The sequence below is a fragment of the Chaetura pelagica genome, unplaced genomic scaffold (genome assembly GCF_000747805.2).
Source record: "Chaetura pelagica isolate M959 unplaced genomic scaffold, ChaPel_1.0 scaffold363, whole genome shotgun sequence".
NCBI lineage: Eukaryota > Metazoa > Chordata > Aves > Apodiformes > Apodidae > Chaetura > Chaetura pelagica.
In genome coordinates, this window is record NW_009952720.1 from 544,299 (window position 1) to 563,267 (window position 18,969).

General features: G+C 42.0%; 1 protein-coding gene across 1 annotated transcript in view; it reads right to left on the reverse strand.

The window, feature by feature from the left end:
• XPR1 (xenotropic and polytropic retrovirus receptor 1) overlaps positions 1–18,969 on the reverse strand; it is a 95,061-nt gene that overhangs the window by 17,343 nt on the left and 58,749 nt on the right. Inside the window, exons 2-8 of the mRNA XM_009994630.1 lie at positions 18,066–18,167; positions 11,982–12,205; positions 8,396–8,545; positions 7,915–7,998; positions 7,324–7,405; positions 3,942–4,129; positions 3,520–3,699 (exon numbers count right to left, since the gene is read on the reverse strand). Coding sequence (XP_009992932.1) covers positions 3,520–3,699; positions 3,942–4,129; positions 7,324–7,405; positions 7,915–7,998; positions 8,396–8,545; positions 11,982–12,205; positions 18,066–18,167 — 1,010 coding nt within the window. The remainder of the gene's footprint in view (positions 1–3,519; positions 3,700–3,941; positions 4,130–7,323; positions 7,406–7,914; positions 7,999–8,395; positions 8,546–11,981; positions 12,206–18,065; positions 18,168–18,969) is intronic.

The following is an 18,969-nucleotide window of genomic DNA, read 5'->3' on the forward strand; positions in this document are numbered from 1 at the left end:
ATGTCATCCCCCACCTTGCTGGTTTTTTACTGGAAGAAAAGCCCAGTCTCCTTCAACCAAGTTCCTTCCCAGAAACTCTCCATTTCCATGTGAGAGCTCTGCACAGCTTTGTTTCTCCTGTTGCTCCTCATTTTGATCAGCACTTTCTTTCAACCATTTCTGTCATGTCTGTTGACATCCCCCACACCTGCCTCTCCCTCACACTTACTGTCAGATTATAGACCCTCAGCATGGCCATCAGTCTGATCCTGGCTCTGTTTTTTAACCTTTAGTTGCTTTTTGGTGTCAGAAGCTGGAAGAGTGCAGATTGCTGCTGCTGGATCTGCCAAAGAAAAAAAAAGGAAAGAGTTAAAACAGTCAAGTAGACTCCCCCTCAATCCCAGTCCACTTTCCCTCTAAGCCTTAACAGCCGTTTTACTACTTTCAAACCAGACAGTTTTCATGCTCCATTACCCCTGATTACAACTCTCTCTCTACTCAGTTAGTTATAGTTACTAAGGGCCAGTTTCTCAAAGAGACAGCACCAGCCAGCAGTTCAGAGATTTATGTACCTTTAAATTAATGGAAGCACAGGCTAAGATTGATCTTTTATATTGCTCTTCTTATTAACCTGAAGGCTACACAGTTCCAGAAGCCTGGGAAAGGACTGACACATCAACTTGCAATGTCAATTTAAGGCCCTGGTCCTAAATTTCAAAGCCAAATAGGAGATTGAGACATAGTGGCATAAAGCATATATGGATCTTGACCCATAAAGGACTGTGCTCACACAGGACAGCACCTATTACAAAGGCTGTGACAGGACAAGCCGTTGGGGAGGAGGGACCTCAAAGCTGTCCAGCTGCACAACAGCTTCTGCAGAGGTCAGAAAATCCACACCAGCCTTCCTTTTCAAATGGTCCTTTTCAAAAGACCCAGAAAGGATACCATCTCTACCTGTTTCATAAACCTTTTTTTTCCTATAAACAAAGTCTAACTAAAACAAATGTGAAAAAAACTTCAGGGAGAGATATCTCTAAAAAAAAACCCAACAAAAAAACACAACATAAATTAATGTTGTTAATTTAGGGTGAAACACTTAAGCACTGCCAGAAGACCTCATCAAAGAGTAGAAGTTTTCCACCTAAAGGTTACAGCAGACGAGTGTCAGCAGAGATGTCCACGACCTAGCTATGTCAGTGAACCTTCTGTTTGAACCCTCCTAGCCTCACATGTTGGGCTCTGTGGTTCCTGCCTGCTGCCACACACTGCCTGGGCACAGCTGGAGTTGCAGCCCAGCTCCCAGAGCAGGTACCACTGGCACCTCCTCACTTTCAAGCTGAGAACTGTTTGCAACATCCCCCAGAGAAGATGGGCTGCTAGAATAAAAACCATCCCAAAAGCTGGAGTGGAACCTCAGTTTCAAGTAATTGGTTGCAATCACACATCACCAGTTCCAAGCACCGACTTCCTGGTGCTGATCGCTGCAGTTTTAATTTAGTGCTGAGACAGCAGACACTTGAACTGGAGCCAGACACTTCCTAGATTTTCACCTCTCCCAACCAAGCTCCCTGCAGCCAGTTTGCTGTTTTGGTGCCCTGCAGAGAGGGTGGGCATGCAGACACTCTGCCATTCCCTGTGCTCAGATCCAAATCCTGCTGGAAAGCTGCTCTCCTATACAAGTCCACTCAGCAGCAAAGGCACAAGGAACTACTCACCTAAGCATGTAGGCAAGAAAGAAGAGTCTGGCAGAAGAATTAAGCTTACTATGGGCTAAATAATTTTTTTTCACTCTGAGGGAGATAAATTCAGGAGCAACTTGCAGCATCTCAGGGTTTAGCTAAAGAGAACCCACTCATGAGTACCAAGCAGCAGTTGGTGATGGTCACAGGTGGATGCCAGTGACAGCCTCCCAGATCCAGCAGGAAATGCTAAAAGACACTAAAGTACACTCCTGGTTTGGGTCTAGAAAAATTGGAGGTGGCAGCAACACTCTGCTACACCTGATGAATCAGACTTCATTTTGGCTGGAAAGAAAACATACCAAGCAGGTGAAGAAAAACACCCACCAAACCAAAATGTGTGTGGAGAGCACAGTTCTAAGAACTGTGCTGTTTAAACTTCCTTTAACCCAGATAGCTGCTGGCAACTGCAAGCAGAAATAAAACACACCCACCCAGCCAATTACATACAATAAAAATTAGGAATGCATAACTTCTCTGTGTGGTTTGTCTGGCCTCTTTTTCCCCCTTCCTCCTTCCACACAACACACAGTCACATGAACTGTGTCATTTTCCACCATTAAGGTGATCCTGCATTTTGATGAAGCTTTTTTTCCCCAGGAGAGCTTGGAATGAGTTGGCCTGTGCATGCCTGAAGATAGGTCTGTATGGCAGGCTGCAGCATGGTCTAGAGATAGCAGAGACAGAGCAGGTCCTGGTAACTAGGAGCTCTGTGAAGAGTGAGAATCTCACTCTGTTAAAACATTAAGGTAAATTAGCACAGATACCGCTCACATCGCAGTACCAAGGGACAGCAGTAAGATTAATGAGGCTTGGGACTAAAGGTACATCTGTGAGAGATGGCTGAATGCTGGAAGACAAAAAAGGAAGAAACTGAAATAGTAGTAAGCTGTAAATCAAGTAACAGAGGTAAAGGCAGAGAGGTTAACTAGCTGTGTGCACACCTGCACACACACGCTTGGAGGATGCTGCTACTTTTCATCTTTGTCATGTTCCAAATACAGTGATTTGTTTTCATTGGCATTAAAATGATTTTGTGAACAACATCAGCCAGCCAAACTGTCTTCCACCCGATGCCCTCAGAGCAGTTCCAGCAAGAATAAGGTATCAAGGGAACCAGCTTGATTCAAGTCAATTTAAAAAGGCATACAGCGTGGGGATGAACGTGGAAACAGACTTTTGGGAAGACACTGGTGAGCCATCCAGCAAGTCTGAAAACTGTTGTTTGGAGGTCACAGCTCTAACTGGAACAGTGCAGCAGCATGCATACTTACATTCTGTTTACCAGATTAACCTTACCCAGAAAACAGGAGCTGTGTCTGAAATAGACAGTTTGCTTAAGACCACACAAAAGATTTGCTGAAAAAAAACCAACCCACCCAGGAACTTAATTTCATAAGCAGTAACCTTTGAACTCTCTCAGTGCTGGCGCTTCCAGTTTGGGCTGAGGAACATCCACACAGCTTTGCCCTAGGGCACTGTAACCACAACCAAACTGTTAGGCTACATTTGGGAACAAACAAGTGGAAACACTGGAGTGTTTCTATAAGTGCAAATGTACAGAGCTGTCTATAAGAAGCTTAGTTACCTGCAATACAAAGATAATGATAGACTGGCACAGGTTGCTTCTTTAAACCCAGGCTCAACCATCTGCAGTCAATACCTTAAACTCTTCTGCTCTAGGAATATATAGGGATATAAGCATCCATCGTTCCTAAGGATTAGTGATGCTTGTGTATCACCTCACTGCTTCTGCTCACCTACAGCATCTTATTTATTTATTTTATCAGAGACTTACCAATAGTTTGAGCAGCCAAAAACGGGACTTGTAATATAAGGTTTTGGTTGGGTTGATGAGAAAAAGCAACATGAAGCCGTACAAGATGAGTGGATTCACCTGCATAGGGATGTAGGTGAATTTGCCATATATACATGCCAGCAGGCTCAGGCACCACAAAACCCCCAGGAAACCAGCAATCTACAGAAAGACAGAAAAAAAAAAACAACAACACACAGATACGTTATGAAAATACAGCTCTGAAACCTATAATGAATTCTCATTACAAGGAAAGGGAGAGCAGTGTTCAATCCTGTAATCTAATCAGACTTCAGCAACTTCCTCTTCTAATTGTGTTAGAAGTCCTTGCCAGGAAATGGGGCAGGATTTATCCTCCCCATACACCACACGGCTCCACCACTCCTACAATTGCTCCTGTTTACCTCAAAGAGATGTTGATGGGACAAGTTGCTGCGGGGATTGAGTTCGAAGATGAGGACGTGATTCACTCCAGCCTGTCTCCAGCCATAGGTGTTGATACCCAGGAGAAAGAGGAATTCTATCAGGAGAAAGCCACCTCGATAGATTCTCACCAGCGGCCACACATTTGGTCCCTCTATAAAAGCCACACCTGGCCAAGGGAAAAACAAAATGGTTTTATTGACAGCACAAGTCACAGCACAAAGCAAACTCTCAGGTGCTTGGCTGTGCTCCTGAAAACATGGCACACTCATAAGCACCTGCACATACCAGCAACTGGAGGAATTCTTCTCTAATCTGTCAGAGGATTTGGGGTTTCCTGGGGAAATTCACCTTCTGGTGTAGTTGGGTCACCAGCAGCACCTTGGGTCCCCTGTCTCACACCACAAGCACCAGCATAAACGGTAACTACACACACTTCAAATGTTCTGGTTTGATGGAGATGAAATCCCACCAGGCAGATGCACAAATGCTTCAGGTCCCCACAAAACCAAAGCAGCACCATTCACAGCTTTTAAAACAATGCTCAACTGCATCTGATCACTGAAGTCAGTGCAACTGTAACCTAATATATTTACATAGCAATGTAATAACCAGCCAAACCCAAACAGAAAGCTCAACCTTAGGCAGCAGTACTGGAAAGCCTGCTACTTCTTTTTCTTAAATCTTCAGGGTTTTGGAAACAAACCTGCTTAATTTCGAACAACAAGCAGCCTTAGAGAGCAGCAGCTTTTTCCAGCACAAGCCCCTGTGCAAAATACTGTCCCCCAGTTGCCCAATATGGGTTTTATGAGAAAAAAAAACAGAAATAAAACACAGTTACTGGAGTTTCAGTTTCGCTGAGAGTTTCTCAACCACGTGCTTTTTAAGCAAGGGGGTAAAAAAGAACATGCAGTATTACAGAATTGATGCCGAGATTTTATTCCCACAAACCTTACTGTCTAAACTACAGCCCCGAGTTGCTCAAACTTTTCCTCAGAGAAAGCAGATCCACAAGAAGTTTCTTGTGTTCAGCATCTGTACTTTATATGATATGAAATTATGGAGGAAAACTGCAAGGAGCAGTGACACAAGAACTGTTGTTTTAAATTTAAAACTTAAATAACAGTAGTCAGGCAAAATTGAGTTGGAACTTGAACAGAAGAAGCTGAAAACAAGGAATAGCAAAAGAAGCATTTCAAATTTTCATCTGAAGTGCCTGCAGACAAAATCAGGGGAGGTGCTTTGAAACAGGACAGAGTAGTCCCAAAAATATTGCTTGACCAGACAGCAGGACAGATGTGCTGTGTGCTACTGGAGACAGAACACCCAGACCAAGGTTTATCTTGAGGTGAACACAGTTTAATATGACAGCATAGCATATGACTTCCATAGCTGATGTCTGCTAATCTTATTTCTGGACTCTCAGGGTGGTAGAGGACCATAATTATGTTGTGGAACAGCAGCAGTTTCTAGAGAAAAAGCAGATACTGAACAATACAATGAGCTGAGCTACTGACAACACAGAAGCTAAGAGTAATTCTGTGTATTTTCTCTCTGATACTAAACCCTTTCTAGCTTAACTTCAGCAGTATCAAGCCTAGATTTGATTTCCTCTCCATGTTTCCTAACTGCACCATTTTCATCACTAGAGCTGAGCAGTCTGACTGCAGACCCTCAGGGACCCAGCAAAGGTGTAGGAGGTCTCCAACTGGCATGACCCAGTCCAGGGCCCTGTACTACAGACCCGAGGCAAAGTGATTGTCCATTCATAGACTGTTTTCCACTTAAACTCAATACAAGCCAAGTCACCTCCTAGAGCCAGCAAGTATGTGACAGTTGATCAGCTCACCCCTTCAGCAAACGTGGGCTGATACAGAAAATTTGATGCATTAAAATTTGTTCACTTAAGGGTGACACACTCCTAGGATCCACCTGTGGCAGCCTTTGATGGACCCCAAGTTATCGTGAGCTCAACTCTATAACATGTTGCTGCTCTGCTTTGAAAATCAGGCAGTACAGAAGTGGTTTGCTAACAGAAGGCATGTTCTCATGCTGCTTCCCAGATTCTACATATACAATGCTAAAATCCTACCTTAATCAAATAATAAAAACGATTTGGCTAAAGTAATAGAGAGGTTAGCAAAGTCATTTAAATTTGCACCATTTAAAACAAACACTTTGCACTTAGAAGTTTTTGCCCGATAATCTGAAGTAACGTAGAGCCATCAGCTCATGTCTGCTGATACAAACACACCTATTATTCACACCAGGTTAGTAACATCTGCTTTAGACACATAATCACTTCTTTGAATTCATTCTCACAACTGTGTCACTTTTTCATTCTTAATACTGAGAGATAATGCAAACACAAATGGCCTAAATCCTATTTGCATCTCACACAGAGATCAAACACGTAAGTTACAGGGGAAAAAATGATACCATGAATAAAGAACAACTTCTAGACATAAAACAGACCCTTCACACAGACAAGCCAACTTTCTGCCTCTACCACTGCAAGACCAAACAGGCAGCACTGCAAACAGCTTCTCAAGCAGAGAAATTTTATCCCAAGAGATGACTGGATCCAATTACAGAAACATCTGATTAAAAATTCTTTTAAGTCAAAAACACAGACATGGGCTTTCCCTAATGCAAGAGCTCATCTTGTTGATTTATTAAGCCTTTTCCTTTGTACTGCTTAAGTTACAACACTACTGAAATCACACACACTTAGCAAAGCTGCTTGTGATTAAGCACTGGAGCTGGATCTACATGCTTTGGGCTTTATTCTAACCAGAGTCCACTCAGAAGGTGCAAATCAGAATAAAACAAAAGGCCTGAGATACACAATAATTCATTGTAGCTTCTACAAAATACTGCCAAAATTTGCCAACAAGAAAAATTCAATTAACTCATTAGGCACCATGCACTGAAATCCTAGAAAATTCTACATGTAAGTATCCCAAGTGGTGTGGTGCTCATGTGGTTCTATGTCTGGTCTCATTCTCTGTAGGGAGTCAGTACCAGTTTTACAAGCACCTTTCTCAAGGTGGGCAAGAGCTGTGTCTCCACAGAATGATAAGAGAAATCTGTCTTTGTACATGGAATATCCCTCCAAGAGTAAGAAAGAAACCAGGAGAACAAACCATAATATGTTATAAGTCCAAAACCCATGTATATAACACAAGAAAAAAAACACAACCTGTTACTGAGCAGAACTAATAATTCAGTAGTGTGCTATGATTCAGGCTGATTTAACCCAGAACATCCTGACCAAGCCAGTTCAGATCCAGGCCCTTGCTAAGTGAGGAGAACATATCCAAGAGCAAGGCATGGCAGCTGGGCCCAGCTGAGAATACCCACCTGACAGTATGACAGTGACGTTCAGTGCTATGAACAACCCACAGAACAATCCAACCCTGAAGGTAGTCCAGGCTGGCACAGGCTGCAAACAAAGCAACAGTGGAATTAAGGTGGGGTAAATAGGTTATCAGTAAAGTCAAATTAATTTGCAGAGTAAATTTACAATCAGGAATACAAGGTTTTGATCTCTAAATGCACTCTTATTCTTCAAGTGAGGTTTTTTAAACCTGAAAATGTGGCATAATATTCTTGCCTATGTTGTTGTCATGTTGAAATAGAGCTTGGGCATTTTAGTACCCTTTGAAAAAATATTTCAGACTGGATAAACATTAAACCTATGTTATTATTAGCAGAAATTTCCTTTTACTATGTATTTCATCCTTTCAACACCTTGTCTGCCTGCATTAGAAATAATAAGTACACTATTTTCAAACCTTCTGGAACTATAGCAGATTACGTGACCACGTCCCCCTCACAATTTGCAGAACATGCCCACATCAATTATTTTCACTATTTTGTTCCAATGTTGAATCTAATTTGCCACCTTGACAAGTTGGAGAAGCAGTTTCACTACACCACTTGATCTCTCACCTGAGCTGCTCCTAAGGGTGGGACACGCAAACGTTTCATAGCCTTCTGTCTGTCTCCATCTTCTAACTCATTGGTCACCACTTCCTAAGAGGATAAAGACACACCACAGAAGTTCATACAAATGATAAGCACATGGTACTGCACTAAACAAACATAGTGGTTGATTTCCAGGTTACATTTGAGACTCTTTTAATACACAGCAACAAAGACAGGAAGAGCTCATGATGCTTCATCAAGTAATCACACAATACAAGCCAACCCTGCGTGAGCTTTTCTGAGTGAAAAGTTCCCACCTGAAAAGAGCACACTCAAGTTTATGTAAGCAGTGCCAGGAATCAGTGGCATTTCAAAATCAATTACTAGGTGTCTTGGTGGTGAACACAAGCTCCAGAGAGGCCAAAACGTTACAGGAATCAGCAGTGAACAAGGGAACATTGTTTTCTAGTTAAAAGAGGAGCAGTGCCCAGGTTAGCAGCTTTACCTCTGTTTCAGAGATGAGCTGGTTGATCTTCTTGCAGGTGTAGAAGGGTGCCACCTCCACCTCAGCCACCCGCCACTCTGCCCCCCGGGCTGTCTCCAGGTTCTTGTCATGCTTCTTCAGGATCTTGCGAAAGCCAGTGAAGTTCAGGTTCTGCAGGTAAGGGAAAACAGTTACCAGCTTTTAACCTCAGGCTGCTCCCAGGTAAGTTAAGTGGCTGCATTTCCAGTGCTAGCAAAAATGGAGTAAGAAATAAATTATTGCCTCTATTGTCAGGAAGTTCAAGTTATTACTTTATTAGCAGTAATACACATCCCTTGCAAACAACAGAAAAAATGTGGGACTCAAGGGTATAAAAAGAGGTAACTTATTTGCATGAAACTACCTAAACCTCACATTCCCTGAAAAGCCAAATCCCTGCCGCTTTCCTCCTTAACTCAGGAAGCTATGACATTCCTGATGAAGGCTCATTGGAAAAAAATAAGCTTTGGACCTGCTCAAAACCCGTATGCTAGAAGTTATTTACAGACACAGTCCCTCTGCACTCTACACTGCACACATCCCAGGTTCTGCAACTCAGAGACCAGTCTCTGGATCAGCAGTAGTTGTCAGGAGCTCTTAACAAAAAAAGGAGACTATGTTCTGGCCCAGCTCCTACAGTCATTGCCAGTCCTCCAAGGGGTTTTCCTTCCTGAAACTAGACTACTGATTTCCAGCTTCTTTAAACTTTGCCTTGGTTTCATATCAGGTTCTCTGGATAAGTGTGTTATAGAAGGGGAATCTCTGTATGAAAGTTTAAAATGCTGCAGATTCAGACAAGTGCATCCCCACAGCAGCTTCCTTTCCCACTGGTTTGGACTTGCAGACTTGGGAGATGAAACTTTCTAGTCCATCAGGATAAGCACACAATGCTCCATTGGGGAAAAAAAACCCCACTCTGGTGATTTCCAAAGAGCCCTGACCCAAGACTCTTCTGATGCACAACAACTAAGACAGGACAAGCTCATCACACTGCATTATGCAGGCAATTGCTGTGATGAGATGCACTTAAAATCCTGTGTTTCATTATACAGAAAACATCACTCGAAAGGCCCAACGTTTCATTCCAGCAACAGCAGGAACACAGACCATGGCAAGATTGACTTCTGAAAAAGCTTAGATAGTAAACAAGAGAAAACAACAAAATCTAATGTCCTGGGGAAAGGCACCAACTACTCACTGAAATTATTTTCAATCTAATTATGCTTAGAGTGATTTAATACCAGACCCCTACTGTACAGGTGGGGAAATGAGGCTAGGGAGACAGGAGCAGGAAGCCAAAGCATTAATGATCTGCATTATTGCAGACAAGAGACTTTAATTACTTTCTATTAGAAATGCCAGCATTCCACACCAGGGAGAGCAGATCTCTAGTTCATACATTTGAAATTAAAAAGACACAGCAAAGCTATGATTTTGGGAAGAGATTTCGCTGCAGCCTGAACTAACAGCACTTGTTCTGCCATGTGTGCAATCACAGCCTGACTCTGGTGTGACTTGACTGGTTGGGTCATGGTTACACCACACACCCTAGAACCTCCCCAGCAGCTTTCCACCCTCTGGCTGGGAAAATTCTACAACCCCAAAGTGCATGATAAAAACCACTGTTGGTCACAGTGACACTGTTTTTTTAAGTGCTGTTAATTCTAAAACATAGTATTTAAAATAGATTTTATTTTAAAATGTACACACTCTAGAATGACATATTACTGTTGACAATAAATTAAATTTCTGATAAGATTAACTGTTGGTAAGGTAAACAAGTGACAGCTGCTCTGGAGATGAGTTGTAGCTTCCCTTGACATTTGGTTTGTGTTCCTTTGGAATGGACACATGCAACTTTTGCTCTTGCTTCAGTCCCTAAGAGACTTGGCATGGATTTTCCTTTCTTGCTAAGCCAACCTAAGCCTTCAGCACTTTATCAAAGCCATAGTTTGATATTTATAATGATGATATTTGTATTTATCTTGATATATTATTTTATATGATATTGATATATATGACATTTGTTATTTATAGTGACTTCACTTTAATTCCTACATTAAACTCTCAGCTATATCACCTTCCCAACAGGCTATGGTTTTTTCTCTCCAAAACTGCAAGTTTGAATATTCCTAGCTCTTATATTCTAAGCTCAGAAGCTCAGATTTGGTTTTATGTTTGGTTTAGTACTTGTACTCCTTGTCCTCAACTTCATGGCCAATTTGAACTTATTTTTCTCATTCTCTCTTTGAAGATGTGTTGTAGAAAGCAGCTTTGCTCCTTTTGGAAACTGTGGAAGCCATCCGATCCAGATTGGTTTTACATCAATATTTAATATACTGGATTCATGGCAACAAAAATTTAAGTGTGCAAGATGCCTTTCTTCTCTGATGCAGAGCAGAAAAATGATTGTTCTAAGGAATTAACTATTTAAATTCTTCATCAAGCCTCAGAAGTGATTTCTCTAGTCAAGGGTAAGAGCTTTACTTTTTTTTTTTTTAAATAAAAAAAAAGTGAAGAAACCACAGCAGGCAACAGTGCTTTGTTCCATTCCTGAAAAGCTATGGATACTCTGCCTTTCCCAGGACTTTGAACTAGGAACTATCTCTAAGAGTTAAAGGGCTTTATTGAGAAATCAATAAATAGTTTCCAGACATGTGTTCAAAGACATAATGACTCATTAAGAGAGGTACAGACACTTGGAATTTTGGAAGAATTAAGTTTTGATCATACTGCTGAGTGGTATTCAATTAATTCTTCTGGTGAATTTTGTTTACTAAAATTTTCTAGTGTGAATCTGGTAAAAATCTAAATCTGGTAAACATCTAAATGAGTTTAAGTTCAGATATTCCTATTTAATAAGCTAAAACGCCCACAATAAGACATATAAAAACATTTCAGTATTTGACACCAAAAAAAAAGAAAAAAGAAAAAAATTATCATAACAGTTTCAGATTTTTGTTTCCAGATTTTTTGGAACAAAATCAGTGTCTGCAGTATTTACCATGCTCTTTCATGCCAGAAATCCAAGTAAAGATTTGTTTTTTCATACTTCAAGGCAAACGAGCCCATACCCTACAGAACTAATAACATCTTTTTTTTTAATGGATGTTTTAACAAGAAATTCTGATATAGCAAGGTCACAGTCACTACCATGGTAACACCAAGAGGAAACAGTAGGTTTGTATTTCAAGTTTCATTACAAATATTAGATAAAAGAGCTTCTTCCCCAACTTGCCAGCTCCAGCCCAGCCCAGAACAACACATTATAGAAGGAGACATCAAAGTGACTTTGTGTCCTGACCATGGCCAAGGCTGCTGGTGTCAGCCAGCCCAGAAAAAGAAGAAGGTTCTTCTGCAGGTCAGCTTAGCATGTCTAGCTCCACAAAAAGTAACAAGACATATGCTGCTAGGCCTTTTATTTAAAAAACATTTAAGGACTCCCCAAAAAATCAAAGACTGGCCTTAATGAGGCAACTCAAGGATACAATGAGGCAACTCAAGGATACAAAAAGCACAGAGACATTTCGACAAGGAGCTTCGCAAAACCACCTCTTCTTGCAGGTACCTGATAGTTCTGCAATAAGATGAGGCTGAGGTAGAGCTCACTGAAGGCCAATTTCAGATCTTTGATATTCCTGTGCTGGACACGCTCTTCATGGGACAGGTGGAAGACTGGCTTTCGGCGCCGCTGCAGCGTGGGAGCCCCACTGGCTTCTTTCTGTGCATCCAAAGTCGATTGCAGCTCAGTCCGAAGGGTAGTAAACCTGCGCTGAGCTTCTGCAAGCTTTTCTGTCAGCAAGGAAAGGGAAAGGTCAGGTGAGAGGACAGCAACTTGGCTCATCAGCCTGTAAAAAGCACTAGATCTTTTGCCTAAAGTAATGTGTCTGTAGGTAAAGAGCATTGAGTGGGAGAAGGCCACGCAGTAGGTCACTAAGTGTTGAATTCAACACGTTTCTCCTTTGTTCTCCTTCTGGTTAAAGGTTTTAATGCAGTCCTATGTAAAACATCTACTCTCTCCAAAAAACCAAAGCTGTTATGTCAGACAGGTCTTGATCAATACGGTCAAAAATCAAGGGGCCGTCCCTCAGCACAGACTAAAGCAGCATTAAAAGTGGATTCAGACCTCTCAACATCCACCCTGGATCTGATTTCTTAGAATGGTTTTGGGTTGGAAGGGATCTTAAAGATCATCTATTTCCAACCCCCCAGCATCGGCAGGGACACTAAACCAGGTTGCTCCAAGCCCCATCCAACCTGCCCTTCAACACTGCCAGGGATGGGGCAGCCACAGCTTCCCTGGGCAACCTGGGCCAGGGTCTCACACCCTCACAGTGAAGAATTTCTTCCTGATGTCTAACCTAAATCTCTCCTCTTCCAGTTTAAAACCATTACCCCTTGTCCTATCTCTACTTTTATAAAGTGTCCCTCCCCAGGTTTCCTGTAGTCTTGTTCCAGGACCATATGAATATCCATTATGGATGGAAGAAGCCCAACCTGCACAGCTGCCACCTGGACCTTGGGGATATCAGGGAGGCAGGGTCCAACCACCCCATGCTGGCAGAGCTGGAGGCAGCCAGGCAACCGAATACCAAAGCTGTGACCACATGTCTAACTATGCATGCAAAGGAAAGCTGCTCAACTTCCTCAACTAAAGCAAGCACACAAAACACATTAGAAAAAAAAACAACCCTGTTGGAAAATCCTGGGGAACTGGACAAACACTAAGCAAAGCACTTTTTGCACTTGTGCACCCACCACCAACTATGTGTTTGCCATCTTTTTATGGGAGAGTGAGGAAATCAAAGGAGAAAAAACCTACACTTTAAACGTGAGGCTGAATTTCAGAGCTTTGAGACCAACACAGAGAACAAAGCTCCGGGTGACAGACAAACAGCTCCTGCTTTGATCAGGAGCTACAACACTAGAGGCTGCTGTATGTGATCTGCTGTAATCATTTATCCCTCTTTTCCTCCGTTTAGACTCATGCACATTAGAAGCACTGCCTCATAATTTACTGATGAAAGGGAAAGTCAACTTGAATTTAAAGATCATTTTGATGTATCTTTGGAAAAAGTCACCCTCTTCCTCACATCTCCAGTGTGAAAAAGCCTAAACATGCTGCTTTATGTCCTTTCAGAAAAGGATCTTTTCAGCTAAATAACCATCTTTTCATGCTAAAAACAGCACATCTGACACCACTATCTTTATCTTTCTTTTTGTTCTGTACAACTAGTTCCTTCCAGGCTTTTTTCCACCCTCCCTAGAGCTTCAGTCACAGCTTTGGCATCTCCTTGATAAGCACAGTCACAGACCACAGGCACTGGTCAGGATGACACCGAGAAGTTTCACAGACTTGGAGCAGACAGTTGGGAGCTGAAACCACCTCCACCCAAGGAGACACACCAGAAATCACAACCCAAAGCTCTGCCCGACAGTCTCCTGGTTGCCAGTTTAATTCTCTTCATTAGTATCTAATATAACAATTTCATGGTAATTCTCAATTGCTGCCCCCCTGCTCCCGACAAGTAGGATTTACTCTTATGGGAGCAATTATGACCTTTACCTCAGTCTTAATCAATTCTGGTTAATTTTAAGAGCAAAATATCTCTGTAAATAATTTTACAGTGCTCTGTGTATTTTCCAGGAGGAGAATGCCTTCCTGAACAAAGAACATGGGTTAATACAGAAAACTCAAGTACAGAAGAGCCTGAAACTCTCTATAGTTTTATTATTTCTTTTTATTAAAGAGATTTTTAAAAGACAGGAAAGGACAAGTCATCTCTGACAACTTCTACAACTGCAAGGTCTCCACCAAACAGAGGCAATGCAGCCCACAGTGAGAAGTGTCTGTTCACAGCCTACAAACACAGAATATTTAGCATGCACAAGGTTGGGCTACAAAAAACAATCTCTCTCCACTTTGGGAACTCTCTTAGGAAGAAGTAATAGATATATCTGTTAGAGTAGCTGTTAGAATCAAAAGTCTTCATATAAATAAAACTCAAAAGTTCACTTTCTACATTCAAAACCTTCTGATGATTCACTGAGATTTCTTTTGGATCAAATTATTAAATACAGAACAGCTTAAATTTTGGAAAGCACTGTTCCATTCTCCCCATGTCCAGAAAAATCCTCAAATCCATCAGCTTAAGAACAGTTTTTAAATGAAAAGATAATGCTCTGAAACAGTTATAAGACTGCTGCTGCACTCTTCCTACCTGTTTGCAAACCAATACCCATAAAAAAGCATCATCCTCAAACACACTCTTCTTAAATTATGCACTGCTGAAAAGTCATGTGCTGTTTTCTGTATCGCCCTTCCCATCCATTGGGGAGGATCCCAGTCCTCTAAGGATGAGGCTTTAAAGGGAACTGAACTAGCCCAGCAATGAACTGCCACTTCTGAGAAACACCAGCCCTGCCACCTTGCCCAGTCTCTTGCACTGACTCCAGTTACTCAATCCACAAATCATTTCATCGTGTTAAGGAATTATTTTATTATCAAGATTCATTGCAGAAGCAAAATAAGGCAAAATGAGTGCTGCTGCTCTCATAGCCTCCTAGGGAGCTGCCAGAGCAAAACAGGAATCAATTTCTCAATTTGCAACATGCTCCAAAATATTTGAAAACATATTCCCAACTAATTTACCATGCTGAAAAGTCACTTTTAAAATAATACGTTGCTCAAAGGAGTTGGAAAAAAGCAGCTTAGAAAAAACTGGAACCACTCCTGTGTTGCAGCATTTTGCATGACCCAGTACCCGCTAAGTCCTCAGCTCAAGTGCAATCTCAGGGCAAAGACTGAGATGTAAAACCAACAGAGACAGACTTCAACCATAAAGCTTGCAAAAAAGTAGCAGCTTCGCCCAAAAATTCCTTCTAAGTCCTGACTAAAACCCACCATCTAAAGTTATCACCTCAACTATGGAATGCCAAGTTGGTTTTGACTCTTTTCCAAGTTTAAAGAAAAGTTCACAGGTAAGGATCATGCAAAAAAATCCCTATCACACCAAGCAGCTAGTAAAATGCTCCCAGAAGTTGCAGTTTATGTGGTCATGGTTGTGTCAAAACCTGTCTCACCAGACAGGAGGTCATCAAATAGCCCATACCTGCTCACAGCTCCCCAGCTCAGGGCTCTGGGCATTTTAGGCAGGCTCATTTAGCATTTCATCCTTTTCCTACTTGTACATATGCTCAGTATTTTGCTTACCAAGAGAAAGCCACCACTTCCTACAAAATACTAAAACCAGCTCCTAGATTAACCACAAAGACATTACTAGCTACACAGTAGCCCAAGCAGATGCTGATGATGTTAACTTCAACTATAACAAACCTCCCCTCTAGAAATTCCCAAACACAAACCAAAACTGGCCACAAACCAAACTTTAGCACTTGAACAGGAATTCCTCTGTTGGAACCATCTGAAAATGTTACTGCTATTTTTTTTCTTTCTATTGACTACAGATTTTCTTGAGTAGAGTCCAAATAATCACAAACTCTCTATCAAATCAGCTCGTTAATGGCAGCTTTCCTTCCTACTGAGTTGAGATAATGGTCTGGGGAATTAAGGATGTGTTTGCAGAGAGCTGAGAACCTGAGCACACAGTGAAAGGCAAAGGTACTTTGCAGCAGGTTCTCCTACCCAAGTGTTTCAGAGCTGGGGTCTGGCAGCAGCCCATCCCCAGAGGATGGGGTTGTCCATGCTGTGCCAATCCCTTGTGATGCTCCCTGAGGATACCTCAGTGCAGGAAAAAATGACAAGGAAATGAAGCAGACATCAACAGAAAGCTTCACTTGGTTGAAAAAGGACAGTATTTATTGCGGGAAAGACAAGTGTGTAGTAAGTCATACAAGTCTACAATAAATAGGATGTACCAGGTCATAATCCAAGCCAACACATGCCTGAGTTACAATAGGGTCCAACGTGACATATTTCTGACATGATCAAGAAGAGGAACCACTGATGGAACATTTCTTGATGCAGCTTAACATTAATAACCCTAATAGAGGGTTTCCATACTATTGAAGTCACGTCACTCTTCTGCAAATAAAAGACTTATTATTCTTGTCACAGGAGATCTTCAAATGACATGTATTCTCTCCTGTAACTTTCTGAAATGACAGCAGACTGAAAAACCTTACCCTGTATTATTAATGCCATTTGAAATACTGCTGGAATTGGTGCATACATGTGGGTGCATGTGTGCTAGCAGGTCCTCATTAGGGAAAATTACAGTCTGCATTGTGCAGCTGAACTGACAGAACTTCCTCCACAGAGTCTAGCTCACAGTACATATCTAACTAGAAAAGTAAGACAAGTTTCTGAGCATAAAAGCCTCATGTCAGACCTAGGAGAGAAACACCTCACACAATAGAGAATAACTGTTCTGAGTTGGGTACGTGTCAATTGCATGCAGAAAAATGTCTATAATGTGTAAAATCCATCTGGCCCAATAAAACGTATCACTGCTGCCTACAAACTGTTCCTTATCCTTGCTCCCACTGTGGCTACAGCAAAACACCCCTGCTCCAGGGAGCCAGAAGAGCAGGCCCAGCCAGCCCAAAAGGAATGGACTTCCCTAGATGGAAGCTCTGCACAGGCATCTCTTATGCTTTCAGCTCGTCTTATGTCCACAACCCAGATCCTGCTAGCAGTAAAACAGCTAGGAATAAAGTCATTGCCTGATGGTTATTCAAATATTTTGGACAATCCAACTTTGTCTTTGTTACCAGATTAAAACACAAAATAGAAAAGGCTACCACATGGTGCTGCAAAGGCCTGTTTACAGCACCAAGCTAATAAATCAACATGTTAGGAGAAAGTGCAGCAGAAGACAATGTGCCATTGTATCCATGTTTAAATGCTTTCCCAGTTGAAAACCCATTTTAAACCTTACCAAGAGAGGCTGAAAAATCAGCTGAAGTGCAGTGATGGACGGAAATGGAGCATACTGTTACTACACCTTTTGTAGCAATGTTACCAGGTAAATTTCTGATTATCCCATTCTAAAGTTGATTTTAAAAACACAGGGTGGGAAAGCAAATTTTCTCAGGAAAAACAACAAACAATAGCACTTTGACATATAACCCCTAAGAATCCTCACTCCTACCACCATGATCTTTCTATTCAATTTACTAAAGAGGATTTTCTACACAGCCAATGGTGAATTGCTACTGGCTGGTCTACTCCAGAAAGTTGCAAGAGTTTCACTGAGAGTTAAGTGTTTGAAAACCTGTTGGATGCATGAAGATGGTCAAGTCACCATACACAGGCAAGTCCATGACAGCTATTCCTGCAGAAGCTCAGGGAACACCAGCTTAGCATGCACAAGGAGGCTGTCACCATGGATAGGATGAGAAACTGTGCCCTGTCAGCTGCCACTTCAGTTTAAGAGTGGCTTCATAAGGCTCAGCAGGATGCTACTGCAAAGGAGGGAAATTACCTGCCCTTCATCCTCCCTCCTTTCAAATACCACGGTTTAGTTTCACATCTGTGATTAAACCAGAGCAGTTTCCCACACAAACCTGCCCTATAATTTACCTGATGGTAGAACTACATGACCGCTGTGGTTATTCTTAAAGTTTGCGAGCTTCAGACTCTTTTTGTGTTGCTGTATTTTCCACAAATATACACAAGTAAGCACCTTACCTGAATAGAAAATGTTGATTTTGGCAAGTTCTTTCTCACAGGTCTGGAAGAACTTCTCTTCAAACGTGGCAAAACACCTTTTCACTGTGTCCTCATCTGTGTCTATAAAACAGAATGGAAAAAAAAAAATTATAACAGAAGAACATAGGCACAGCTTCCTAAATAGCTGCCATGGAAATATGTCTTCAGAGTAGATTAATCTTCCTTGTCATGAAGAGAAAGAACAATAAAGTCCAAAGGGCTCTGAGGGAACACATTTGGCTGTAAAAGGAACTAGACTAGGTTGCTCCACGCTCCATCCAACCTGGCCTTAAATGTTTCCAGGGATGGAGCAGCCACAGTTTCTCTGGACAACCCATTCCAGTGTCTCACCAACCTCACAGGAAAGAAATTCTTCCTAATGTCTAGCCTAAATCTCCCCTCTTTCAGCTTGAAATCATTCCCCCTTGTCGTGTCACTCCACGCACTTGTAAAAAGCCCCTCCCCAGCTTTTCTGGAGCCCCTTCAGGTACTGGAAGGTTCTCTAAGGTCTCCCTGGAGCCTCCTCTTCTCTCAGCAGAACAACCCCAGCTCTCTCAGCCTGTCTCCACAGCAGAGCTGCTCCAGCCCTCTGAGCATCTACGTGGCCTCCTCTGGACTCACTCCAACAGCTCCATGTCCTTCTCGTGCTGGGAATTCCAGAGCTGAACACAGAGATCTTCCAAACCAAAACAAAAGCAGATTAAGTAGCAGCATTACCACCCTCAACCTGCTACCATTGCTCTCTGTCAGGATTAAATGTGTACATTTATTCTCCCCAGAAGTTGTTCTGCTCTCCAGTCCTGGACACTGGCAAGCTCCCCAGCACAAACTTTAGTGAGAGCAAACCTCTTTGTTAAAGACTGGGCTTTATGATGGGGGTTTG